The following is a 27,783-nucleotide window of genomic DNA, read 5'->3' as shown; positions in this document are numbered from 1 at the left end:
AGTATGTTATTTGTGTGAAAAATATAGGGGCCAGTTTACTATTTCATATGAGAATGTGCAAAGTCAGGTCTTACATCAATAGAAGGAAATAAGAAGGTTATTAAAGGTATAGTTATTAAGCGACTAATATATGAGAAGCACCATACCCAGTCTGCTTTAATTCTTACAACAATCTCTGTGAGGAAGACATCATCCCTATCTTATAGGTGAGGATTTTAAAAAATTATTTTACTGTATTACAGCTGATTTATAATGATGTGTTAATTTCTGCCATACAGCAAAGTGTTTCAACTGTACATACATATACATTCTTTTTCATATTCTTTTCCATTATGGTTTATCAGAGGATACTGAATCTGGTTCCTTGTTCTGTACAGTAGGGTCTTATTTATAGGCGGATTTGAGGTAGGAAAACAACATACTTATAGCCACAGATAGTAAATAGGAGAGCCATAATTTAAACCTGGGTGTGCATGCTTAGTTGTTCAGTCATGTCCGAGTCTTTGTGACCCCATGGACTTCTCTTGTCCATAGGGTCACCAGGCTCCTCTGTCCATGGGATTTCCTAGGCCAAGATACTGGAGTGGGTTGCCGTTTCCTCCTCCCAGGGATCTTCCCAACCCAGGGGTTGAACCCATGGCTCTTGCATATATCCTGTGTTGGCAGGTAGATTCTTCACCAGTGGCACCACCCTAGTTCTGTTTAATTCTAGAACTCATCCAAAAGATTTTGAAAAGAAAACCAAACCCTAGATTTTTACATAGGATTTTTAAATGGCTTTCACAAGAAAAATAGTGTTATCTATTGTTATTTTGCCATCAGAAGCATGCTAAGCAATATGCAACAAATTCAGCACTTTCTTTTGGACCTTGTTTTCTGGCAGAAGGAAGGTTGCTCTGAAGGAACTGTTAACACCTTACACAATAGTCTGTTCGTAGTTTATTTCAGCTGGCAACAGAGGGCGATATACACTGTCTAGATTTTCTCACATCTCCATCCTGCCCCTGGCTGTTTATAGGCATCACCTACATTACCTACAGTGAAGTCAGATTAATCTTTTGGGTTTAGTGAAGCTTTGGCATTTGCTGAGTTTTGGGTTTCTCTGAATTTGTATTAACAAGATCTTTCCAATTCTACTGTATTTAGCTATGAGATGACAGAAGTGTAGTCCTCAAAGGTTTCTACACAAAGCGCAAAGGTTTGAACGAACATTGTTTTTATACATCCAACCTTTTTTCTCTATTAGTGACAGACATTACACCACCAATATGGACAGGAAGCAAAAGGGCTGTTTATGGAACAATCATCCACATAATAGAAGGATAGGATTTTTATGTTTTCAAAATCCATGTACTTATCCCACGTGACACATTTCTCAAACCCCGGTGTTAACATACAATATTTCCTAAGTGGTTCTTTACAAGGAGGCCTTTATTGAATGCATCATCAAACAATCATAAATCATGTTTCAAAACTGTAGAGAAATCTGTGTCTTTGTGTGCATGCACGTGAGAATAGTGGATGTATTTTAAACACGGTTCCTGGAGAGTATTTGTGTGTTCATGAATCCAGTAGTAGGGAGCTGGGAAAAAGAAAGATCTAAAAACTTGTCAGAGACTTTGTACTGAAACATGAGACTAGAAATCAGAAGACATTACCACTCAGGCATAAAAAGGAGCAAAATAATGCCATTTGCAGCAACCTGGATGGACCTAGAGATTGTCATACTGAGTGAAGTCAGACAGGGAAAGACAAATATCATATAATATCATGTATATGTGGCATCTAAAAAAATTGTACGAATGGATTTATTTGTGAAACAGAAACAGATTCACAGACATAGAAAGCAAACTTCTGATAACCAAAGGGGAAAACTGTGGTGGGGATAAATTAGGAGTTTGGGATTAACATATACACAGTACTATGTATAAAATAAACAACAAGAACTGACTGTATAGCATAGGGACTTCTACTCAATATTTTTTAATAACCTAAATGGAAAAAGAATCTAAAAAGAACATACACATATTTGTTGTTGTTGTTTAGTTGCTAAGTCATGTCTGACTCTTTTGCAATCTATTGACTACAGCTCTTGAGGCTCCTCTGTCCATGGGATTTCCCAGATAAGAATACTGGAGTGGGTTGCCATTTCCTTCTCCAGAGGATCTTCCCAACTCAGGGATCGAACCCGAGTCTCACGCATTGCAGGCAGATTCTTTACCACTGAGCCACCTGGGAAGCCCTATATAACTGAATTGCTTTGCTGTACACCTGAAATTAATACAGCATTGTAAATCAACTATACTTCAAAAATAAATTAATTCTAAAAAAACTGAAAAAAAAGTAGAGAAAGTTGCCTGTGAGCATCCTTATCTGTGGCCGCCACCCGTTTGTTCCATGGTGGCCTCTTAGAGTAGTGTTACACTCCTCTGCCAAAACCAGGACTGGCCAGAGTGAATGGAGTTCCCCTGATGGGCATGAAGTAACCAGGGTTTACTCCAGGGGTCAGGGAGGGACCTCGTCTGTTCTGGAGCATACAGTCTTGGATGATTGAATAAAACTAGAGTTCCACGAGCAGGAATTCTGTTAGAGTTGGCTGCAGGTGAGGCAGCCAATTGTCTCCTCAAAGTTATGGGTGCCCTGCTAGAAAAGCAGATGGAAAAGTATATTCTACTTGTTGCTTTCTGAGCCAGAGGGAAAGTGCCAAGCTTGAGTTTACTTAAAGAGTTCTATTAATTTTAGTCCTGACAGTTTATATGCAATTAACAACAATAAAGTTCTTTCGATACAGATTACAGCTAGCTTATTAATGTCCTCTTTTACAACCACCTGAGGCATTTCTTTGCTCTACTCTGTACTCTCTTTGCTTTGGGTGGCGGTGGGGGTGAGGAGGAGGTGTGGACAGCGTTGGGGGTGAACGAGGTAGCAGAGGTGTTAGATCATCACTGTTTCTTCCTGATCAGTGTCTTGGGAATGATCCGGCTCACTGTTTATTGTTTGTGCCAAATAGGAAGCTAGAGACTGTTGCTACCACCTCCCCTTCCACCAAATGTATAGAAAATTGAGATCATTGTCTCTAGAACACCAAGTGTCCACCTGCTTAGCCCATGGCACCGTATATCTCTGGACAACCTGAGTTATTTGAATGTGTGCAAGATGACTGCCCTCCTTGCTGAAGGTAGCATGGCACGTGCAATTGTCAACTTAGAACACTCATTGTTATTGTTTGGTCACTAAGTTGTGTCAAACTCTTTGTAACTCCATGGACTGTAACATGCCAAGCTTCCCTGTTCTTCACTGAGTTTGCTCAAATTCAAGTCCATTGAGTTGGTGATGCTATCTAACCATCTCATCTTCTGCTGCCCTCTTCTCCTTTTGCCTTCAGTCTTTCCCACCAGTGGCCACAGGACTGGAAAAGCTCAGTTTTCATTCCAATCCCAAAGAAGGGCAATGCCAAAGAATGTTCTAACTACTGTACAATTGCACTCATTTCACATGCTAGTAAGGTTAGGCTCAGAATCCTTCAAGCTAGGCTTCAACAGTACATGAACCAAGAACTTCTGGTGTACAAGCTGGATTGAGAAAAGGCAGAGGAAGCAGAGATCAAATTGCCAACATTTGTTGGATCATAGAGAAAAGCAAGGAAATCCAGCAAACATCTACTTCTGCTTCATTAACTACACTAAAGCCTTTGACTCTGTGGATCACAACAAACTGTGGAAAATTCTTAGAGATGGAAGTGGAACTACTCATGCAAGGTGGAAAAAACTTAATTGCAACCTGCATTAAGGATCCATGCTGTCCTTGTGTTTGGGTGTAATAAACAGATGATTTCCAGTACTTCCGGGTAATCAAAGTATTTGTTTTGCCCATCCTCAGAGACTTGCAGATTAGCTCCTCCAGTACCACGACTTCTGAGAGTCAAGATCCTTCTTCTGGGGACCCTGCAGTCAGTGCTCTTCAACAACAGCTGTTACTGATGGTGGCTCGGAGGACCCAGTCAGAAACCCCACGGGTAAGTCCCAGCATCACCGATTGTGAATGTTCCAGAAGCAGGGGTCCTGAAACCTGTTTCCAGGTTGGTTTCCCTAACAGAATTAGTCCAGTCTTGTCCTGAATTTTACGTCAGAGGGTTGTGGTTACATCACTTCATCATAGTCTACTGGATGAATGTGAAAAGAGACCACTTAGATAACATACCATTTAGATAATACCTTTTCATTGATGCTAATGGGTTATTAGTCTTGATTGTTCTTCCAGTGTATTAGAAATTGATTTACATTGATCTTTTGTTGCCGAGTTGCACAAATTCCACAAAACCTCAGTTGATTGGAATGGCTTTTTCTCGCTGCAGGGTTTGGAAAGTATCTAGATATTTATTAATTTATTATAGCCTTATAATCTAGGCATGCATAAATTTTAAAAGAGAATCTTGGCTTGAAGAGAGACTTTATTCATGGAACCAATGACATGATCATCAAGCACTAAAAAGATGCAGCTTTCCATTATTTTACCGAGAGATTAACTTAGTGATGTTCATTCACTTATTACTTCACTTTTAATGACATTCTGTAAGACACAGAGCAAATAATTCAAAAAGAACACGGGAGGAAAGACATACAACCAGTCATGAACTTAGAGCTACACGTTCTCTCAGGGTGTTTTGGAGAATGGCTATGCAGAAGGCTCCTTAGAAGAAAGGACACTTGGGCTAGATCTTGAAGGAAGGTAGATTCGGTAGGTGCAGATTGAAAGAAGAGGGCTATACATGGGATACTGTCGAGTTTGTGTAACATTTCTTTACTGCTCTGCTTACCTTCTTCCTGACCATGTTTTGATTTCTTCTAGAGAATCTCGCCTACAAAAAGAAATACAGTAAGTCCCGTATATACAAATGTGTTCTGTTCTGAGAGTATGTTTGTTCAGTCCAATTTGTTCATCAGTGCAACGGTTAGCCCAGGTACCCAACTCACACAATTGGCTATACAGTACTGTACTACAATAAGTTTGTAATACTTTCCACACAAATAATACATAAAAAACAAATAAGTACAATAATAAGGGTAACATTTTTAATCTTACAGTGTAGTACCTTGAAAAGTACAGTTATTGTTGTTCAGTCACTCAGTCGTGTCCTACTCTTTGCAACCCCATGGACTGCAGTGCTTCCCTATCCTTCTTTTCTCTAATGCATTTCTCTAAAAATGAGTTATATTGAGCATCTTTTCATGTGTTTGTTAGTCATCTGTATGTCTTCTTTGGAGAAATGTCTCTTCAGGTCGCTTTCCCACTTTTTGACTGGATTGTTTGCTTTTCTGGTACTGAATTGCATGAGCTGCTTGTGTATTTTGGAAATGAATCTTTGTCAGTTGTTTCCTTTGCTATTATTTTTTCCCATTCTGAGGGTTGTCTTTTCATCTTGTTTGTAGTTTCCTTTGCTGTGCAAAAGATTTTAAGTTTGATTAGGTCCCACTTGTTTATTTCTGTTTTTATTTCCATTACTCTAGGAGGTGGGTCATAGAAGACCTTGCTTTGATTTGTGTCATCGAGTGTTCTGCTTATGTTTTCCTCTAAGAATTTTATAATTTCTGGTCTTACACTTAGATCTGTAATCCATTTTGAGTTTATCTTTGTGTGTGGTATTAGGTAGTGTTCTGATTTCATTATTTTGCACATAGCAGTCCAATTTTACCAGCACCACTTATTGAAGAGGCTGTCTTCAGGGGCCATTATTAATATCATCAAAATGCTCATTAGTTATGGAACTCTTGAAGAGACTATTTTTTTATTTTCATTTAAAGTTTTTTGTTGACGTATAGTTGATTTACAACGTCATGTTAATTTCTGCTGTACAGCAAAGTGATTCAGTTATATGTATTCTTTTTCATACTCTTTTCCATTATGGTTTATCACAGGATATTGAATATATTTCCCTGTGCAGTAGGGCCTTGTTGCCCATCCATCCTATATGTGGTAGTTTGCATCTGCGGAAGAGTTATTATGAGGTTTTGAAGATTAATGAGGATGTATGGCAAAATTATGCCTTTAATAATCAGTATTAATTATTACTATCATCGAAAGTCTTATTAGTTTTATGGAACTCTTGCCTTTTTCAGGTAGCGTGGGGGAAATGTAGTTCTATTGTCTAAGACACCCCGTTTGTGGTGCTTCATTGTGTTAGCCCTAGCAAACTAACACCGAAGTCAAATCATTTTTCCTTTGAGATGATTTTCATTTAAGCAGCAATAAATAGCACAATATGCCAGAATATTTAATAAGTTTTGCAAAAGATGTAGACATAGTCTTCACGTGATTTTTTATAGTGACCTTCCCTAAAGCTACTATCTAAAAGAGAGCATTTTCTTACGCTTCAAAAGAATGTTGTCATCTTCACTGTTGCTTCTCCTTGACGTGTTTATACGTCATGCTGAATTCCCACATCACGGAATGGTAGACCCTACTCAGCTGGTACACGTGTTTTATTTCTTACTTGCACTCCTAGTTCATGGAGCATGAAGAGAAGGGATTTCTTTTGAGAGGAAGATTTACTCTAAGTTACAAATTCACTGGGCTTCCCTGGTGGCTTAGACAGGAAAGAATCTGCTTGCAATGTGGGAGACCTGGGTTCAATCCCTGGGTCGGGAAGATCCCCTGGAGAAGGGAATGGCAACCCACTCCAGTGTTCTTGCCTGGAGAGTTCCAGGGACAGAGGAGCTGGCACACTGCAGTCCGTGGGGTCGCAAGGAGTCAGACACGACTGAACACGTAACACTTTGACTTTCATAAGTTCATTGTCATTAAAAGAAGATGCTGTTCTTGCTGACAGGACAGCAGGAAGTTTCTTCGAGGCTCTCTTTTCTGTTGGAGTCAAATTCCAGACACAGGCAGCACTTATAATCTCAACTTACCTCTAATAATATTGCCCAATCCATCCTATATATTGTCAACCTGCATATTACCTTCACAGTGGATCAACTTTCCCTTGAAATGCTCTTTGTGTTAATATTTTATGGTCTGAATAACTCTATGCTCCATAGCTGTCAGGAGATTAGCATCTGGGAACAGAGAGATGGGGAAGTCAGCCTCCTAGGAGGGTTCCACATGGTCTCCAGTGAAGCAGATGTGTTGCCCTTATGCATGCTGGGTGTTTTGACATCAGCGACTTTCAGTGAATTAAGGAAAAATTATGCAGGCCGCCCAAGTATGAGCTTCTTCTTTGTAAGTCTGAGAGGAGTGAACGAGACCACTGAAAGGTAGCTTTACCTCCATGGCTGCTCTTCCATGCTGTCCTCCTCCTCCCTTTACTTATCTTGGTCCTTCTTCTCAGTCTTCTGTGTCTTATGTGGTTGTTCAGTCACCAAGTTGTATCCGACTCTTTGTGACCCCGTGGACTGCAGCACGCCAGGCTTCTCTGTCACTCACCATCTCCTGGAGTTTGCCCAAGTTCATGTCCATTGAATCAGTGACGCCATCCAACCATCTCATCCTCTGTTGTCCTCTTCTCCTTCTGCTTTCAATGTTTCACAGTATCAGGGTCTTTCCCAATGAGTCGGCTGTTCGCATAAGGTGGCCAAAGTATTGGAACTTCAGCTTAGCCTACAGGAAATTAGAGCCTACTGAAAATCCTTTTTGGAAAAATATAGGACGAAAGCAAACAAATAAAAATGCAAGCTAGCATAATCCACCAATTCCACTTTTTGGTGTATATTCAAAGAGCCTAATGCAGGGAATCCAACAGATACTTGCGTGTGCATGTTCACAACAGCGTTATTTATGATTGTGAATACTGAATATTCCACAAGAGGTGGATGCAACCCAAGCATCTGTCGACAGATGAATGAATAAACAAAATGTGGTCTATCCATAAAATGAAACTTTATTCAGCCTTAAAAAAATTTTTTGACACCTGAAACATGATAGAACTTGAGATCATTATGATAAATGAAATAAGCCAGTCACAAAGGAACGATACTCTTTAATTCCACTAATAGGAGGTACCCAGAGGGGTCAAATTCCTGGAGACAGAAAGTAGAGGAGTGTGGGGAGTTAGTGTTCAATGTGGACAGGGTTTCAGTTTTGCAAGATGAAAACATGAATAATAATATGAATATTATTGCTACTGAAATGCATACATACAAAATGGTTAAGATATAAATTTTATATTATGTATTTTTTTTAACCACAGTTACAAAAAAAAGCAACCCCACAGATTAGAAATAGAAGGTCTGCAGCGGGCTGGGGATCATTAAGTATTTGTTCAGCAAATGAACAGAGACTAATTTTTTTCAAAATTGAATTCCTTTCCACTAGATTAGATCCAATCAGAGATGAATTTGGTGTGAAAATGTTTTAAATCTGAGATTAAATTCCTCCACCTGTTTCTGTTTTATTGGTTTAACTTTTTTTTCTGATAAATATTTCAGGTCTTATATTGGGCTTCACTGAAGACCTATGTACTGTGGATGAAAATCTTTTTACTTAAAAAAAATTTAAATATTTATCTCAGCATTACATTAAATAACATACCTTTCAAAAATTATGTCATTTAAGGCCTTATGTTGAATTCTGATCTTTCATAATAATTACTTTCATGGCAGTTTCCTGGCCTAACAGTAGTATTTTGATATGAGTAGCATAATTTTAATGTCACCTTATAATGAAATTGAAATGTATTGGTAAAAAAGACCTTTTCTGCAACAAGGATCTACTGTAGAGCATAGAGAACTATACTTGGTATTTTGTGATAACCTATAAGGGAAAAGAATACAGAAAAGAATGAATATGTGTATATGTATAACTAAACCACTTTGCTGTATAACTGAAACTCACATAACATTGTAAATCAATAATAGTACAAAAAATAAAGCTGGGAAAAAAAGACCTTTTCTGTTGATCATTGTCCTTTTGTTAGGGTGCCCGTTTTTTTTATGGACTCTGTTGGTTTCCATTTCAGAATTTAAACATCTGCTTTTGGTACTTTTAAATCAGGAGGCTTATTTTCCTGACAATAACACGTCTACGTGAAACCCTCTCTCTGTTTTTTCTTTCCTTATCTAAAAGCATCTGAGTCAGGATCTGGAAGATTCATCCTGTTCTTCCACACAAGGAAAGTTTAACCGAGAGCAGTTTTACAAGTTTATCATTTTCCCCGGCAAGTGGATTAAAGTCTGGTATGATCGCCTTACCTTGCTGGCATTACTTGATCGGTAAGCCTCCAGGCATGCACATGTGCTGGGGAAAGACACAAGTGGGGCGTGGCGTGTGCGCTGGCTTGCTGATAATAAGCAGTTTGGCCTCAGGCTGAAATTCTCTGGGGCTTTTCCAAGGTGTCCACTTTTTGTCCTGCAAACCCAGAGTTAAAGCAGTGAGATCCCGACAAATGAAGAAATTGTCATTGAGCGGTTCAAATGGGAGCTAGGAGAATTTGGTAGCATGGTTTAGTCTTAAGGTCTGGGGACAATATGCCTTGGTCTGCTCATCTTTTGCCAGTTTTTGTAGGAGAGCCTGCAGCTGCCATGTTGAGGGCAGAGCTTGGGTGTGTGGATGTGGCGTGGGGAGGGGAGGAGGGTCATGGAGGGGGAAGGAGTGATGTCTCGCCCTTTCCTTTCAGGACTTGGGTTCTAAATATTCTATCCTATACTTTGGATGCTAGTCTTTCCTTTAAACCCTATTACTCTTTCTCACCACTGTTTCTCAAGATGCAGTGCTGTGGGGTTGGAGCTGAGGGTACTGAGTGGGGAAGTGGATGTGGGTGGCAGGGGTCAGGTTGAGTAAGGCATGATGGAGTTGGGGACCAAAGAAGGGACTTCCCATTTCCATTCCCCTTGGGATATACAGAAGACCAGATTGTGATCTTTTTTAAATAATGTTTTTATTAAAATTTAAACCTTTACTCTGCAAAAAGACAGTATAAAAGAATGAAAAGACAAGTCATTGACAGAAAAAATTGTTTATGAGACTTCCCTGGTGGTCCGGTGGTTACGACTTCATCTTGCAATGTGGGGGGTGTAGGAGTGATCCCTGGTTGGGGAGCTAAGATCCTATATATCTTGTGGCCAAAAAACAAAAACATACAACAACAACAACAAAAACACAGAAGCAGTCTTGTGACAGATTCAATAAAGACTTAAAAAAATTAAAAATTTACAAAGCACACATCAGATATATATCCAAGATATACAAAGACTACTTAAAGCTCCATAATAAGAAAACAACCTAATTTTAAAATATGGGCTAAAGATCTGAAGAGAACCCTCATCTAAGAAGACATCCAAATGGCAAACAAGTTCATAAAAATAGGCCTATCATTTTATATCACTAGAGATTTGCAAATTTAAGCAATGATGAGATATCACTATGCACTATAAGAATGTTTAATCAAACAAAACTGACAATAGCAAATGCTGGAAAGAATGTGGGACAAAAAACCCCTTTTTTCATTGCTGGTGGAAGAACAGAATGGTACAGCTAATTTGAAAGACAGGATGGCAGTTTTCTAAAGAAAACAGTTTTACCATATAGTTCATCATTTGTACTCCTAGGTATCTACCTACCTGATTTGAAAACATCCACATAAATACTGCGTATGAATGTTTTTAATATCTGTATTTATAATCATTAGAAACTAAAAGGAACCAGGATGTACATCAGTATATGAGCAGATAAATTGTGGGGGCTTCCTTGGTGGCTCAGTCATTAAGAACCCATCTGCTCATACAGGAGATGTGGTTTTGATCCCTGGGTTGGGAAGATCCCCTCAAGAAGGAAATGGCAACCCAACTCCAGTAGTCTTGCCTGGGAAATCCCATGAACAGAGGAGCCTGGTGGGCTACAGTCCATGGGGTCACAAGAGAGTCGGATATGACTTAACAACCAAACAACAACAACAATGAATTGTGATATTCACAGGTTGTGGGTTTGGAGATTCGGATGCTATTACTAATGGTGTCATCAGAAAACACAGGCGTTTCACAGTTAAATGTAAGTCAGTGGGGTAGTGGGAAGGCTGGTTGCCTGCCTGGCTGTTGTGGGTCCCCCAGTGACTACTTGTTATCATAATGTCTTAAATGGTGTGATCACATACTGAAAAACTATAGTCATGCAAAATTACAACAGTAAATTTCAGGACCCACAAGTCAGGGAAGGGAGTTATAATGGTTTTTCTAACAACACTATGTTACCCCAGGGGCACACACTTAAGACGAAGATTTCATACTTGACTAAAATAATTCAAGATAATACAGTATGTTAGGTGAGAAGTGTTTTTGAAATATTCATTTAAAAAGAAATTAACAGAAGTTGAACTAACTTGCCTTAACCCTTCATATTAAATACAAATATTTCTATGGATTTCTGGGTTTGTTATTTTAAAATCCACTCACTGATGAAAATTAGCTGAAAATCCAGTGAAGATCTAAAAAAAGATGATGAGAAAGATGATTATCATCTTGTGAAGGTTATAGTATTAAATCATTTTAATCACCTCTCTTGCAAGTTACGTGCTAAGTCATGTCCGACTCTTTGTGACTCCATGGACTGTAGCCCGCCAGGCTCCTCTGTCCATGGGATTCTCCACCAGGAATATTGGAGTGGGTTGCCATTCCCTTCTGACCCAGGAGGATGGAACCTGTGCATTGGTAGGTGGGTTCTTTACCACTGCCCTCAGTCTCCTGTTAAATGGGGGTAATCTATTGGGTTGGCCAAAAAGTCAGTAAGATGTTATGGAAAAACCCCAACAAACCATATCACAGGGAGGATGTGAGGATCAAACCAAATTAATGATAGAAAGAGTTCTTTAAATATTAGTTGTTGGGAAGATTCCCTGGAGAAGAAAATGGCAACCCACTCCAGTATTCTTACCTGGAGAATCCCAAGGACAGAGGAGCCTGGCGGGCTACAGTCCGTGGGGTCGCAGAGTCCGACGTGACTGAGCACTTGCTCATGTTATTACTTGGAATGTGGCCCAGAACCCAGAAAGAAGAAAAAATTTTTAAATGAAATAAATGATTGTAGCCAAAGTGTGTGTGCTGAGTGTGTGCTAAGTCACTTTAGCCATGTCCGACTCTCTGTGACCCTGTGGACTGTAGCCCACCAGGTTCCTTTCTGGCCAAAGTAGATGCTGTCAAATGCAGACACTGAAACTTAGGCCCTTAGAAAGGAGAGATCACCCTTTCTCCAGAGCCCATCTAATCCTACTTTCAGTCGTCCACCCGCAAGCTTGGTGATCTGGTTTTCTAGTTGGAAGTCAATGAAGAGGGGAGGAAGGGACGCCATGACTCCCAGCTGACAGTGAGGAAGGAGGCAGGAAAACCCAGAACACTGACCTAGAAAACCCGAGCAGCCTGGGACCTTTGTGTGGAGAGAGCAGCCCCGCACAAGGACTGTGGAGCAGCACTCAGCACACAGAACCGCCTGGGAGCTTTGTGAAAACACAGATGCTCAGGTGTGAGAAGCCACCACCCCAGTGTGGCCTGGGGCACAGCACCCCTCCTTAGCTCACCTGGTTAGTTCAGTGGTGATCTGAAAGGTCTGTTTAAGAAAACAGGGATTCACACGATAAATTTTATGTTTTTGACGACCGGAGCTGTTTTTTTATTTGAAAATGTATACATAAATTACCCTGGATATTCATTGGGAGTATCTAAAGTCACATGGATGAGAGAACTTGAATTTACCAAATGAAAGCTTGGTAAACACATATATAATAGAAAACAAACATAACTGTTGGCAGAAACTGGAAGAATTTGGTGAATAACAGGCAATGAAATCAGACTAATTGCTGCCCTGAACTCCCCCAGGTTTGGACTTCTGTTTGATATTTTTTAACTTTTCTTTGGGACTCAGACTCATCTTCTTTGACTGTGTTTCCTTATCCTCTGATCATGGTAGTTTCCTGGGTCCCTATGATGACAACCTCTCCCGTTTGCCTTCAGTTTGCCGTCCAGTCTGCTTAGATATTTTTAGACTTGTCTCTCTTTCATCATTTTCTCTTCCTTTCTCTTCTGCTATTACCTCACCTTGCAAAACACCTAGGTTTTCTTTTTCTTTCACCAGTTTATCAGGTTAGCATCTAAAACAAAAAGCTGTCCATCTAAGCATCATTTCATTCATTTATTTGTTCATTCAACACTTAAAAAAAAAAAAAATCAAAACACCTATCCACTCTAGGCTCTATAAGGAGCCCTGGGTATAGAGCAATGAATGAAAGAGACATACAGTCCCTGTGCTCGGGAAGTCTGACTCCACTGGGGGAAGTGGGCTGAGACAGCACACGGTCCTGGGTGCCATGGAAGACACTCCTGAAGGCCTGAGATAGAGGAACTTGGGGGAAGAGGACACAGATGTCAGGACAGATGATGACAGAAGCCTTATCCGAGGAGGAAACACACAGATCTGAAATATAGCAGGGAGCTAGGCATGTGACAAGCAGGGGCAATCACCATCGTCATCATTGTGAGGATGTGCTCTCATGTCTCCTATCCTTAGAAATCCTCTGGACCACGTTCCCCCAGCTGCTGTCCCATTTCTCCAGGTTTCCTTGCAGCAGAGCTCCTTGAAGCACTGCATGTTATTTTTTTGCAGTTTCTCTCCTCCCATTTTCTCACAACCCCCTTGCATTCAGTCTTCTGACCCCAGGGCCGCGTGGAGCCTGCCCTGGTCCAGGTCGTGGTTGATCCTCTCATTCTTGGTTCACTCTCTTCTCTTGTTTCTGGGACTCAGCCCTCTATTGGTTTTCCTTCTGCCCTGTTGGTAGCTCCTTCCTGGTCCCCTTTGCAGGTGACCTCTTCATGTTGGTGTCCCAGGAGCTGCTCAGCTGTTGGTTTTTCTCTTTCTACCCGCTTTTCTTTAGTGATCACATTTAGTCTCATGGCTTTAAATCCCGCTAATCTGCCAGTGACCCTCAATTTCTGTCTCCACCCTGGACCTATTGCCTGATTTCTTTACTTGTGTATCTAACAATGGGGTTGACATCTCATAATCAGAGTTGAACCTGTGCTCTTCATCTCTACCTCATCCCAGGTCTGCTCCACCTGTGGTCTCCCCCACCTCAGCTGATGACCACCTTATCCTCCCACTTTTCATTAAAAATCTTGGCATAATCCTTAACTCTTCTTTCCTTTCACTCCCGTGTTCAATTTCTCGTAGATCATGTTTACTGCTCCTTCAAATGTATCTAGTGCGGCTTCCACCTTTAATGTGGCCGCCTTTGTTTGAGCTGCTTTCGTCTCCCATCTGGGTTACTGTAAGAGCATCAACTGCTCACACCCATTCTCCCTGGACACTATTCTTTTTCAAAATTGTATTGAAGTAATAGTTGATTTATAGTGTTGCATTAATTTCTGCTGTAGGGCAGTGTTTCCGTTATCCATATATATTCTTTCCCATTATGGCTTATCACAAGATATTGGCCAAAGTTGCCTGTGCTGTACAGTAGGACCTTGGTGTCTGTCTGTCCTATATAAAATAGCTTGCATCTGCTGATCCCAAACTCCCAATCCATCCCTCCCCCGCCCCACTCCCCTTGGCAACCACCGGTCTGTTTTCCGCGTTTGAGTCTGTTTCTCTTTTGTGGATAAGTTCATTGTGCTGTGTTTTAGATCTCACATACGTGATATCGTATAATATTTATCCCTCTGTCTGACTTGCTGCACTTAGTATGATACTCTCGTGGTCCATCCATGTCGCTGCAAATGGCATTACTTCATTCCTTTTGTGGCTGAGTAGTATTCCATGTTATGTATACCGCATCTTCTTTATCCTTGCATCTCTCAGCGGGCATTTAGGTTGCTCCCACGTCCTGTCTATTGTAAATAGTGCTGCTGTGAGCACAGGCGCGCGTATCTTTTTGAATTATGGTTTTCTCTGGATATATGCCCAGGAATGGGATTGCTGGATCATATGACGGCTCTATTTTCAGTTTTTTAAGGAACCTCCCTACTGTTCTCTGTAGTGGCTGCACCAACCTACATTTCCTCCAGTATCTCCCTGTATACTATTCTTAACACAACAGAGTGTTGGGCGCCTCTTGGTCTTCCTGTTGGTCACCACACCAGGCCCTCTTCCGGCCTGAAGACCTTTGCCCTGGCTGTTCCCCCTACCTGGTGCGCTCTTCCCGCAGATACCTGCACGGCTAGCCCTTTTGTCTTTCAAATGCTTTTTCTTAGAGAGACTTAGCCTGACCTTCCTGTATAAAATCCATCAGGTCTCTGTCCACACACTTATAACTCCTCTCAGCTTGCTCTTTTCATTTTTCCGTTGCGCGAATGCTCTTCAAATAGTCTATCATGTTCTTACTCTGTGTGTATTATTTATTTTATGTCACTGCCCACTGGAAAGGAGACTTTATGAGTTTCATTCACTGATGTATCCGCAGCATTTACGTTACATGAACAAATGCATCAGCTTCCCTTAGCAAACTCCTTCCCAGTTTCTGCCATTATGAGCCTTTTCCCCCAGATTGAAAGCTTAACGTCATCTTTATTCTTTCACTCTCTTATGGCGCATAATCCATTCAATCAGAGTCTTTTCTGCCCTGTTCTGTTTTGTGTCTGAAAGTCACGCGTCCCCTCTAATTTCCCAGGTGTGTCTGGTTACTTCTCTCTGGGAGTGCTGTTTATCCTTTCCCCTCCAGTGCATCTTGTTAACCTCTGCAAGATAAATCTTTCTAAAGTATAGCCTTAATCACGACACCCCCTATCCAGTGAGCAAACTTCTTCATCCAATATTTACGAGGAACCGTGGGAGGGGAGTGATGGTGGAGAGGTGGAGGAATGGAGTCCTGGTGGAGGCGGACCTGGGAAAAATTACTTTTTAGGAACTTTATTTTTTCTCTCCAAATAGAAAAAGTTTTTTTTAATTGAAATTTTTGTTTTATTTCCTAAGCTTTTAGATAGTCTTAGATAACTTCAAAATGTTATGAGCAAACTAAAGAATACATAATTATAGACCTGGAGTGGGTAAACAAATATATTTAGCTCTATAAAAAGTACATAGTAGAGAATAAAAAATACTTAAATTTCACTTCTCATCAAATATTTATTGTCCCTCCCCCAGTTTTTAAAAAAGTTTTCAACATGAGATCTTAATATCTGAGTTCTTTACATTTCTGTACTTTTATACCTCTTGATTGCCTGATTAAAAAATGGGAAAAAAAAATGAACAGATTCCTCACTAGAGAAGATATACAGATGGCAAATAAATGTGTGAGAAGATGCTCCACATTGTGTATCATTAGGAAATTATGAATTAAAACAATGATGAGATGCCACCACACACCTATTAGAAAGTGAATGTCACTGACTCGTGTCTGACTCTTTGCAACCCCAGAATACTGGAGTGGGTAGACTTTCCCTTCTCCAGGGGAATCTTCCCAACCCAGGGGTCGAACCCAGGTCTCCAGCATTGCAGCCAGGTTCTTTACCAGCTGAGCCATAAGGGAAGCCCAAGAATACTGGAGTGGGCAGCCTATCCCTTCTCCAGTGCATCTTCCTGACCCAGGAATTGAACTGGGATCTCCTGCATTGCAGGTGGATTCTTTACCAACTGAGCTATCAGGGAGGCACCCTATTAGAAAGGTCCAATCCAAAACACTGATAATAGCAAATGCCAGCAAGGGTGTGGGGCAGCAGGACTCATGTTATTGCTGATGGGATTGCAAAATGGTACAGCCTCTTTGGAAGACAGCTCAGCAGTTTCTTACAAATTAAACACACTAGTAGTACAGTTTGACCTACCAATCATGCTCCTTATTTCCACACAAAAACCTGCATTTATAGATGCTTTATTCATAATTGCCAAAACTTGGAAGTAACTGTGTTTTGATAGGTGATGGATAAACAAATTGTGGTATGTCAGTATTACTGAGCAGTAGAAAGAAAAGAGCTATCAATCCATGCAAAGACACAGAGGGCCTTTGATGTGTATTACTAAGCGAAAGAAGCTAACCGGAAAAGGCTGCACACTGTATGATTTCATTATGGAATCTGGACAAGGCAGATCTATGGAGACAGTAAAAAGATGAGCGGTTACCAGGGGTTAGAGAGGATGGATGAATAGGCAGAGCACAGAGGATTTTTTGGGCAGTGAAAATACTCTGTGTAATACAATAATGGTGGATATGTATCATTACAGCATTGTTTAAACCCATAGAATGTACATCACCAGGAAGCAACCGTAATGCAGACTATGGACTTCAGTTGATAATGATTTGTCAGTGTTGCTTCATCAGTTAAAACACATGTTGCACTCTAGTGGGAGATGTTGATGGTGGGGGAAGGTGGGTGTATATTTGGAGGGAGGAGCTATGTAGGAACTCTTAACACTTTCTCCTCAATTTTGTTGTGAATCTAAAACTGCTCTAGGGACTTCCATAGCGGTTCAGTGATTAAGACTTCACCTTCAAAGGAAGGGTGTAGGGATGTGATTCTTGGTTGAGGAGCTAAGATCCTACATACCTCATGGCCAAAAAACCCCAAACATAAAGAACAGAAGCAATAGTGTAACAAATTCAATAAAGACTTAAAAAATGGTTCACATTAAAAAAACTCAAAAAAAATAAAGCTGCTTTAAAAATAAAATCCATTAATTAAAGAAAGACATTCAGGAGTGCCTGAGCATGCCAAGGATGAAGTAGCCAACTGTTCCTGTCTAAAAATGATCATAATTTAATGGGAAAGACCAATAGGTACATGGACAAAAAATAGGAAATATAAGATAGCTCAGCTGGTAAAGAATCCGCCTGCAATGCAGGAGATCCTGGTTTGATTCCTGGGTCAGGAAGATCTGCTGGAGAAGGGATAGGCACCCTCTCCAATATTCTTGGTTTCCCTTGTGGCTCAGCTGGTACAGAATCCTTCTGCAATGCGGGAGACCTGGGTTCAATCCCTGGGTCAGGAAGATCTCCTGGAGAAGGAAATGGCAACCCACTCCAGTATTCTTGCCTGGAAAATCCCATGGATGGAGGAGCCTTGTAGGCTACAGTCCATGGGGTCGCAAAGAGTCGGACATGACTGAGCGTCTTCACTTCACTTCACTCAGAATTCTAGTGATTAGTCCATCTAAACTCTTGACCGTGGGGTCTACACCATCCTCCCTTTCAACTGTTCCCTCCTATAACTCCACCCCGCATCTCCTTCTCTCATAGAAACCTTCCACCTCTGATGTCATAGTCCCAGCCTCAGTTCGTTCTTCATATCCCCTCTGCGTGCTAAATGACTTCAGTCCTGTCCAACTCTTTGCAACTCTATGGACCATACCCCTTCAGGCTCTTCTGTCCATGGGATTCTCCAGGCAAGAATGGAGTGGATTGCCACTTCCTTCTCTAGGGGATCTTCCTGACCCAGTGACTGAACCTGGGGCTCCCGCACTGCAGGCAGACTCTTTACCGTCTGAGTCACCAGGGAATTTGCTTTCCCCCTACCTCCATCCAATGTCTCCACATCCCCTCTTGCACTTAGATGGATCCACTTCCTCCCACTAGCAGCCCTCGTTGCCTCCCCCATGATCCTGCCTTTAGCCCCTTTATATCAGCATCTTGACACTCCCTTTCTTGTCCCTTTGCATACCCGCTGATAACACCCCACGTCTGGATGAGCTCATCTCTCTGCCCCACACCTCTTACGTGGTGTCTCCGGAGAGATCACCCAGTGACTCACTGGGGTCAGACCCACTGCACTGACAGCTCTCTGGCCAGAGCTCTCCTGGCCTCTGAAATGGAGCAGCAAATTCTGGCCACTGTGACTGTATGTGGAAGGGATTGTCTGCTTTAGTCAAGTGTAATGTACCCACTTCCTCCACTTAATGGAGTCAGTGAAGCTTCTTTTCAGAAACACATTTCACTGTGGTAGATGGAATAATTAACAGTCTTCTCTCAGTAAACCTGGTTTAATGGTCAGGGACACCCAAAGGGATTATATTTCACTTGTTTCAATAACAGAAAATGGGAGTTAAATATGGCTTTAAAAAAAATGTAGAATGCAGTAATAATGCAAGAAAGAAAGAAACTGTAAAATCTTGTTACCAAACATGAAAGCTTGAGATAGATCCTCTCTGCTGTCAGTCATTTTAGAAGCATGCACGTATTCTCTGGATAAAAACAGACAGCTTTACCTTTTATTCCCTTTGTTTTTTTAATTTTAATTTTTTAAAATTATGAAAGTGTGATAACACATTTATAGGAGACTAGGAAAAGACACAACAAGATTATGTATAGTTCCACTATATATTACAATTATTTTTAAGTAGATAAATTAAAATTTTTAGATGGAGTTTCAATGTTGTTTTTATTTGTTTATTTTGCTCAGAACTGAAGATGTCAAGGAAAATGTGCTGGCGGTTTTACTCATTATCCTGGTTTCCCTGCTTGGATTTCTGACATTGAACCAAGGCTTTTGCAAAGACATATGGACGCTCCTCTTCTGCCTCATCATGGCCAGCTGCCAGTATTCCCTGTTAAAGGCAAGACCACATCTAATTCTTACATCACTAATGTAGCCTTGAAATCATGAGATGATGACCCAGACACTTCTGATTTGTGTTCTAGAGCGTTCAGCCTGACCCTGCCTCGCCAATCCACGTAAGTGTCCACTACCAGGCTTGTCTGGCCTGCTTGCATTGAAGATGGGGAATGGCCAAAATCAATTCAAATGTATATAGCAATATTCATATATACTGAATGTAAAATGGAAGTGTTAATGCATGGTGGTCAAGTTCAGGGGACATCTGAGGCTGTGATGGGAATGGTGGTGGGGAGAGGCCAGGATGGGGACCAAGAGTGTGTGGAGGGCCTTTTCCATCTCATTGAACTCATCTCAGGAAAGATGTTGCAGTCAGTGGGGAAATCGGCAGAGTCTGCAGTCAGGCTACCTGTGTTGGTTTCCTGGTTCTTGTGTCTGAATGTTGGACCCTGAATGAAAAGTGAACTCTCCATACCTCAGTTTCCCTGTGTGTGAATAAGGATAGTAGAAATGCCTATGGGGAGTGAATTAATCCAACTCAAGGGCTTAAAACAGTGTCTGGAATATAGAAATTGCTTCATAGATGGTCGCTGTTATTGGAAACATTGGTTATGTAAGCACAAATCATTATTCTTTTTACATGAAGCTGATCTCTTCCTGTCCCACACTTTCAAGTGTATCGTTACCTTTTATCTCATCATTTGGGGGGCTTATTTATAATTGAAACTCTGGCCTCCCCAGTACCGGTCTCTTGGTGCTCTGGCATCCCTCCCTGAGCTCAGAAGCACTGTAGCATCCACTGACCAGCGTGCACGCTCGCCTGCAGGGGTGGTGGGTCCAGGTCTGGCACTGTCCCTACTGGGACCCCAGCCACGTGCCTTTGCACCAAAACCACTGCTTGGTGGATGTCCCAGCTCTTGGAGAAACCGTCCTTCCTCTGTTATGGTAAACTCCCGTGAGTCCCTGAAAATCCCATCCGATGAAAGAAAACCTGACCTTCCCGCTATTGTGCTTTAAAAAAGAAATTCATATCCAGGATTTAGGAGTGATCTCAAGTCTGTGATAGCTCATATTTAGCTCATAGTAATTAAGAAAAGCTTATAATTGGCTGCTCACCTGGCATACATCGCTATCTTGTTAAATTCCTCTGTTCCCCATAATTGGTTTACATGGAATACATCTTCTTTTGTCCCAGCGTCTGAATGTCAAGATAAGGAGAAACAGTGTAATTAGGGTATCACAGATGTATTGTTGGGATTATTGTCAAGAATCTGGGCTAGGTGGTGTGAGCCGAGATGCTCAGCCTTGTGATGTTCTGTCCCAGCCCACCCCCGATGTGACACTGCCATCCTCCTGCTGCTGTAAATAAGCCCTGCTCCCTAGTGACAGTGCTTGGGTCACTGTCTTTCTGGGCGACCCGGGGGAGGGGTGTAATAGGCTATTAAACATTCATTTCCTGCACGTGCTCTCACGAATGATACTACCAGAGGTGAATGGTGAGAACAGCTGTTATCACCCCTGTGGATTTGTAATGACCGTTTGTAGGACCCCCGGGTCACGGTTCTAAGTCGGAGTCGTAGTGTCTACATTGATCCAGTTCCTAGAGGGCTATACCCAGCTGCTCTTCCTTTATCTGAGCAAGCATGTCACAGTGAGATAGGAAACAGTGACTCCTCTTTCTGTCATCGGAAGTCACAGTCAGACATCAAAGTCTGTTTATTGTAGTAATTAATATGCTTACACAGATTGCTAAGTAGATTAGTCCTGATTTGAGTTAGCATTTCTAACTACTATGGTGAGGAAAGAAAACATGGTAGGTATAAAATATTTCCTCTTGCAATGTGTAAGTTAGAAGACTAACTTACTGTTTAGAGATAAGAAAACCTCAGAAAGGTCAGTCCAGTCTGGTAGAGAGATGGTTCTGTGCCTGCCACCAGCCCTGGCTAAGATTCATTCATCAGTGGCTGTCAGATAAAACAAAGTGCTTTAAAAAAATTTTTTTTTAATTTTGAATTGGAGTATAGCTGATTAACAATGCTGTGATAGTTCCAGGTGGACAGCAAAGGAATTTAACCATGCATATACATGTGTCCATTCTCCCTCCCCTCCTATCCAGTTGCCACTGAAGTGCTGTTCAAAACTATATTACTTTGTTCATTCCCAGGGAGTGGCTGTTCAAAAATGCAGTCAATTCTGTTCTTCAAGTGATTGATTTTTCTTCTGTGTTTCCTTCCAGAAGCACAGAGGTGGCAAATTTTGAGCAAGTTGTTAAAACCAGAAGATAGCATAATGATTTTTTTTTTTTTTTTTTTTTGCATAATACTGTGTGTTTCAGATAGAGTTGCAGAATTAATATTGACATGCTAGTAGATATGGTACCATCAATCCTGGGCTTGAAAAAAAAAAACTTCTGATTGTAAAAGAAAACAAGTCTAGGAGAGCTTAAAAACTGAGGGTGAGGGTAGCTTCTGGAATCAGTTGGAGGATCAGAGACTGGTAATTTAGCTATGGGTGATGAAGCTGTTCCTTACTTACAGACTTATAGACTTGTCCAACCAACAGTGGATTTCCCAGGTGGCGCTAGGGGTAAAGAACCTGTTTGCCAATGCAGGAGACATAAGAGATGTGGGTTTGATCCCTGGGTCGGGAAGATCCCCTGGAGAAGGAAATGGCTACCCACTGTAGTATTCTTACCTGGAGAATCCCATAGAGAGGAGCCTGGTGGGCTACCATCCATAGGTTTGCAATGAGTCACACACAACTGAAATGACTTAGCGCGCACACACAACCAATAATATCCACTAATGATAATCCAGAAAGTAAAATCTGGTGGGATATCTGAAAGGCATCAAAAGACTGGGATCCTCAGCATGGAGCTGGAGTCAGGGACCTTTCCCAGCACCTGCTGGGACTCTGAGTTGGGGTGGCTGAGACAGCACCTGGGAACCTGCATTCTAAATACACCACCCAAGTGCTGACGGAGGACGTGATCTCAGGTCACATCCGAGAAACACAGGGCAATCGGAAGCATGCAGGTTTGGGGATTTGAATTCAGCCTCTCCCTGTACACACTATGGCCTCTTGGTCGAGTGACTACTCTGAGTCTCAGGTTTTTCATCTGTGAAAAACGAAATATTAAAATAGGATATTGTGATGGAAGCAAGATAATGCACATCCAGGGCGCCGCATAGAATCTGGCACTGCGGGAACACTTGCCAAACGCTAACAGTTTTTCTGTGAGCAAAGTAGGGGTCATAATAACAACCTCAGTTAGTGCTGGTAATGAGTGACTTGGACAATGTACATAATGTTCCCAGCACAGGACCTGGAATGTTAAGTCCCCTGGAAATGATTCTTTCCTTTCTCCTTCTGCTTTGCAGATACAGAAGGCTGAGTGTACAGAAATTTCACAAGCCCCACACCTAGTTCCCTTATTATTAACCTCAAACATCAATATGTTTCATTTGCCACAACTACTGAACCCAGGCGGATACATCACTGTTAACTGAAGTTCATGTTTCACTTAGATTTCCATAGCTTTTTCCCATTATCTTTTTGTTTATTGGTTTGAGGATCGCATCCAGGACACCACATGGTATTCAATCATCCTCTCTCCTAAAGCTCCTCTCCGCTGTGACAGTTTCTCAGGCTTTCCTTGATTTTGGTGATCTGGACAGCTTCGAGGAGCATTGGTCAGGAATTTTATAGACTGTTCCTTAGTTGAGCTTTATTTGGTGCTCATCTGATGATTGGACTTGGGTCATGGATTTTGGGGAGGAAGACCACAGAGTTCAAGTATCATTTTCCCCACACCATTTTGAGGGTATGTACTATCAACAGGACTTACCACTTTTGATGATGACCTTGATCACCTGGTAAAGGTACTGTTTATCAGAGGAATGATTTTTTAAAATTTTATTAATTTTTAAAAAAAAATTGCTACAGAGTTGATTTACAGTGTTGTATTAGTTTCTGGTGTCCAGCAAAGTGATTCAGTTATACATACACATATATCTATCCTTTTTCAGTTTCTTTTCCATTATAGGTTATTACAAGATATGGAGTATAGTTCCCTGTGCTCTACAATAGGTCCTTGTTGATATCTATTTTGTATATAACAGTGTATATCTGTTAAACCCAAACTCCTGATTTATCTCTCCCTCCCCCATCTTTCCCCTTTGGTAACCATAAATTTGTTTCCTATGTCTGTAAGTCTGTTTCTGTTTTGTAAAAAAGCCTATTTGTATCGTTTTTTAGGTTCCACATAGAGGTGAACAGATCAGATCAGATCAGTTGTTCAGTCGTGTCCGACTCTTTGCGACCCCATGAATCGCAGCACGCCAGGCCTCCCTGTCCATCACCAACTCCCGGAGTTCACTCAGACTCACGTCCATTGAGTGATGCCATCCAGCCATCTCATCCTCTGGCGTCCCCTTCTCCTCCTGCCCCCAATCCCTCCCAGCATCAGAGTCTTTTCCAATGAGTCAACTCTTTGCATGAGGTGGCCAAAGTACTGGACTTTCAGCTTTAGCATCATTCCTTCCAAAGACATCCCAGGGCTGATCACCTTGAGAATGGACTGGTTGGATCTCCTTGCAGTCCAAGGGACTCTCAAGAGTCTTCTCCAACACCACAGTTCAAAAGCATCAATATAGGTGATAGAATATGATATTTGTCTGACTTACTTCACTTAGTATCACAGTCTCTAGGTCCATCCATTTTGCAGTAAATGACTTTATTTCATTCTTTGTCTGATTGAGTAATACCCCATTGTGTATATATGCCACCAAGTGTGGGTCATAGAATACTTGTTGGCTAGCGTTTTACTAGGGTCTGCTTCCTTAGGACAGTTGGACACCCACCCCCAGGTCATCTTCTTTTGCTCCACACAGAAAGGGAACCAAAGAGTATAGTTGAACTTTTTCAGTATACATCTGAAAAAAAAAACCAATTTGAAAAGATATATGCACCCAATGTTCATAGTAGCACTATTCACAGTGGCCAGGACATGGAAGCAGCCCAGGTGCCTTTCAGTAGACAACTGGATTAAGAAGATGTGGTCTATCTAAACAATGGACTACTGCTCAACCATAAAAAAGGAGTGTTGCCATTTGCAGCAACGTGGACAGACCTAGATAATACTGGGTGCGTGCTAAGTTCCTTCAGTTGTATCCTACTGTTTGCAACCCCATGGACTGTAGCCCACCAGACTCCTCTGTCCATGGGATTCTTCAGGTAAGAGTACTGGAGTGGGTTTCCATGCCCTCCTCCGGGGGGGTCTTCCTGACCCAGGGATCAAACTTGTGTCTCTTACATCTCCTGCCTTGGCAGCCTGGATCTTTACCATTAGCATCACCTGGGAAGTCAGATAATATTACATTTAGTGAAATAAGTCAAACAGTGAAAGACAAATACTGTACAATAGCACTTATATGTGGAATCTAAAATTTAGTACAAATGAGTCTATATACGACTCAGAAACAGACTCACAGACATAGAAACTATACTTCTGGTTACCAAAGGGAGAGAGAGAGAGGAATAAATTAGGAATTTAGGATTAAGGGATACAAACTACTGTACATAACATAGATAAGCAACAAACATTTACTCTATAGCACAGGGAACTATATTGAATGTCTCATATATCTATAATGGAATATAATCTATGTTAATAAAAAAACCCCAAAACAAATCACTGTGCTGTACATCTGAAACTAACACAATATTGTAAGTCAGCTATATTTCAACTTAAAAAATTTTTAATTAAAACTTCAACCAATACAATATTGTAAAGTTAAAAAATAAAAAGAAAATTTCAAAAAAAAACACTTCAACCATACAATATTGTAAATAACCTCCAATTAAAATAAATAAATTTATAAAAAAACACTTCAATTCAAAAGCTCTAAATAGATGAATTGCTAAGTCTTAAGTGAAACAGAACTAATCAACAGCTACCAAAAAATTATATTTAAATAAACTATTCTATACCATCGTGTGTGCTAAGTTGCTTTAGTCATGTCCAAGTCTTTGTGACCCTGTGGACTGTGACCTGACAGGCTCCTCTGTCCACGGGATCCTCCAGTCAAGAGTGCTGGAGTGGGTTGCCATCCCCTCCTTCAGGGAATCTTCCCAACCCAGGGATTGAACCTGCATCTCCTGCATTGCAGGCAGATTCTTTACCATTGAGTCACCATGGAAGCCCCTTTTCTCATCCTAAGAAACTATAAAAACAACCAACCCTTATAGTGAACAGAGTTCTACATAGGTAAACGTCATATTGCAGAAGGGCTGGACAGAGCAGGTAGTTATTTTTCTGCTTTCCAGTAGGAGCCCTTTTCACCCTCCTGAGTCCTCTCAGGAAGAGTTAGCACCTTCCAGGAAACGTTATTACGAATGCTTTTCCCCACCCTCTGTGTTTACTTCACATGTGTAACATTCACTTTGTGTATTTAAAGAACGATGATTATGAATGAACTCGAGCCAAGTGAGGTTGAGTGTTGGGCCTGGAAGGATCCAGGCCCAAATACAGGGACCATCTGGGTAGGTTTGGTGAGCCAGTGGGTAGTGACCAGGCAGCCAGGTGGCCAGCAGCGGGGTTCAAATCTTGGCTCAGGCACCCTGTCTTCTGTCTGAAGTCTGGGGCAAATTTCTTCTTCATGCCTCAGTTTGCCCTTGGCAAAATGAGAATAATAGTAGGGCTTCTTCAGGTGGATTAACTCTGTGGTTGGTTACATTTCAAGTAGGTAGGACAGGGCCTGAGGCACAGGAAAACAGGATAAATGTCAGCCACTGCTGCTGTACATCAGCTTGTCAAAAACAGCTGCCCTATGTGTTCCGCCAAACAGGAACATGTGCAGGCTCAGCAGGTGGGAGGCAACTGTTTTCTGCCCTCTGGGCTGGGAAGCAGAGATCTGCAGGAAGCCTGGAGCTGACATGGGTACCAGTGGAGAAGGGATGGGGCTGGCGTGGCCTGGCTACTGACAGCCTCGGTTCAGTAATGCTGGGCTCAAACACTCCGTCTTCCTTATAACCAACTCCTTTTATCTTTTTCTATCATCTATCTCTCCATATCACTATCCACCTATCATCTATCATTCTATCTTCTACATCTATCCATCTATCTATCCATCATCTGTCATCTCTATCTCTCTATCATTTATCTTTAACTATCTGTCTGCCTATATATCTCTCCATCTCCCTATCTAGCTATCATCTATCTATCCTCTATATCTATCCATCCATCATCTATCTCCCTATTCTGTATCTTCTAATGCTGAAGATAATGAAGAAACTGAAGTTGAATGGTTCTATGAAGACCTACAAGACCTTCTAGGACTAACACCCAAAAAAGATGTTCTTTTCATTTTAGGGGACTGGAATGCAAAAATAGGAGGTCAAGAAACACCTGGAGTAACAGACAAATTTGGTCTTGGAGTACAGAGTGAAGCAGGGCAAAGGTGAATAGAGTTTTGCCAAGAGAATGCACTGGTCGTAGCAAACACCCTCTTCCAACAACACAAGAGAAGACTCTACACATGGACATCACCAGATAGTCAATACTGAAGTCAGATTGATTATATTCTTTGCAGCCAAAGATGGAGAAGCTCTATACAGTCAGCAAAACCAAGACCGGGAGCTGACTATCACTCAGATCATGAACTTCTTATTGCCAAATTCAGACTTAAATTGAAGAAAATAGGGAAAACCATTAGACCATTCAGGTACGACCTAAATCAAATCCCTTACAATAATACAGTGGAAGTGAGAAATAGATTCAAGGGACTAGTTCTGATAGACAGAGTGCCTGATGAACTATGGATGGAGGTTCGTGACATTGTATAGGAGACAGGGATCAAGACCATCCCCACGAAAAAGAAATGCAAGAAAGCAAAATGGCTGTCTGGGGAGGCCTTACAAATAGTTTTGAAAAGAAGGGAAGTGAAAAGCAAGGGAGAAAAAGAAAGATATACCCATTTGAATGCAGAGTTCCAAAGAATAGCAAGGAGAGATAAGAAAGCCTTCTTCAGTGATCAATGCAAAGTAATAGAGGAAAACAATAGAATGGGAAAGACTAGAGATCTCTTCAAGAAAATTAGAGATACCAAGGGAACATTTCATGCAAAGATGGGCTCAATAAAGGACAGAAATGGTATGGACCTAACAGCAGCAGAAGATATCAAGAAGAGGTGGCAAGAATACACAGAAGAACTGTACAAAAAAGATCTTCATGACCCAGATAATCTGATGGTGTGATCACTCACCTAGGGCCAGACATTCTGGAATGCGAAGTCAAGTGGGTCTTAGGAAGCATCACTACAAACAAAGC

At 41.3% G+C, this 27,783-nt stretch overlaps 1 protein-coding gene across 1 annotated transcript in view; it reads left to right on the top strand.

The window, feature by feature from the left end:
* LOC104984187 (pecanex-like protein 2) overlaps window positions 1–27,783 on the top strand; it is a gene marked incomplete at its 3' end in the record, with an annotated part of 136,663 nt that overhangs the window by 61,141 nt on the left and 47,739 nt on the right. The window contains exons 11-14 of the mRNA XM_010833832.1: window positions 3,880–4,015; window positions 9,061–9,206; window positions 19,302–19,455; window positions 19,541–19,573. Coding sequence (XP_010832134.1) covers window positions 3,880–4,015; window positions 9,061–9,206; window positions 19,302–19,455; window positions 19,541–19,573 — 469 coding nt within the window. The remainder of the gene's footprint in view (window positions 1–3,879; window positions 4,016–9,060; window positions 9,207–19,301; window positions 19,456–19,540; window positions 19,574–27,783) is intronic.

The sequence above is a fragment of the Bison bison genome, unplaced genomic scaffold (assembly GCF_000754665.1).
Source record: "Bison bison bison isolate TAMUID 2011002044 unplaced genomic scaffold, Bison_UMD1.0 scf7180017863937, whole genome shotgun sequence".
Classification (NCBI taxonomy): domain Eukaryota; kingdom Metazoa; phylum Chordata; class Mammalia; order Artiodactyla; family Bovidae; genus Bison; species Bison bison.
This window is presented reverse-complemented; position numbering and strand designations above follow the sequence as displayed.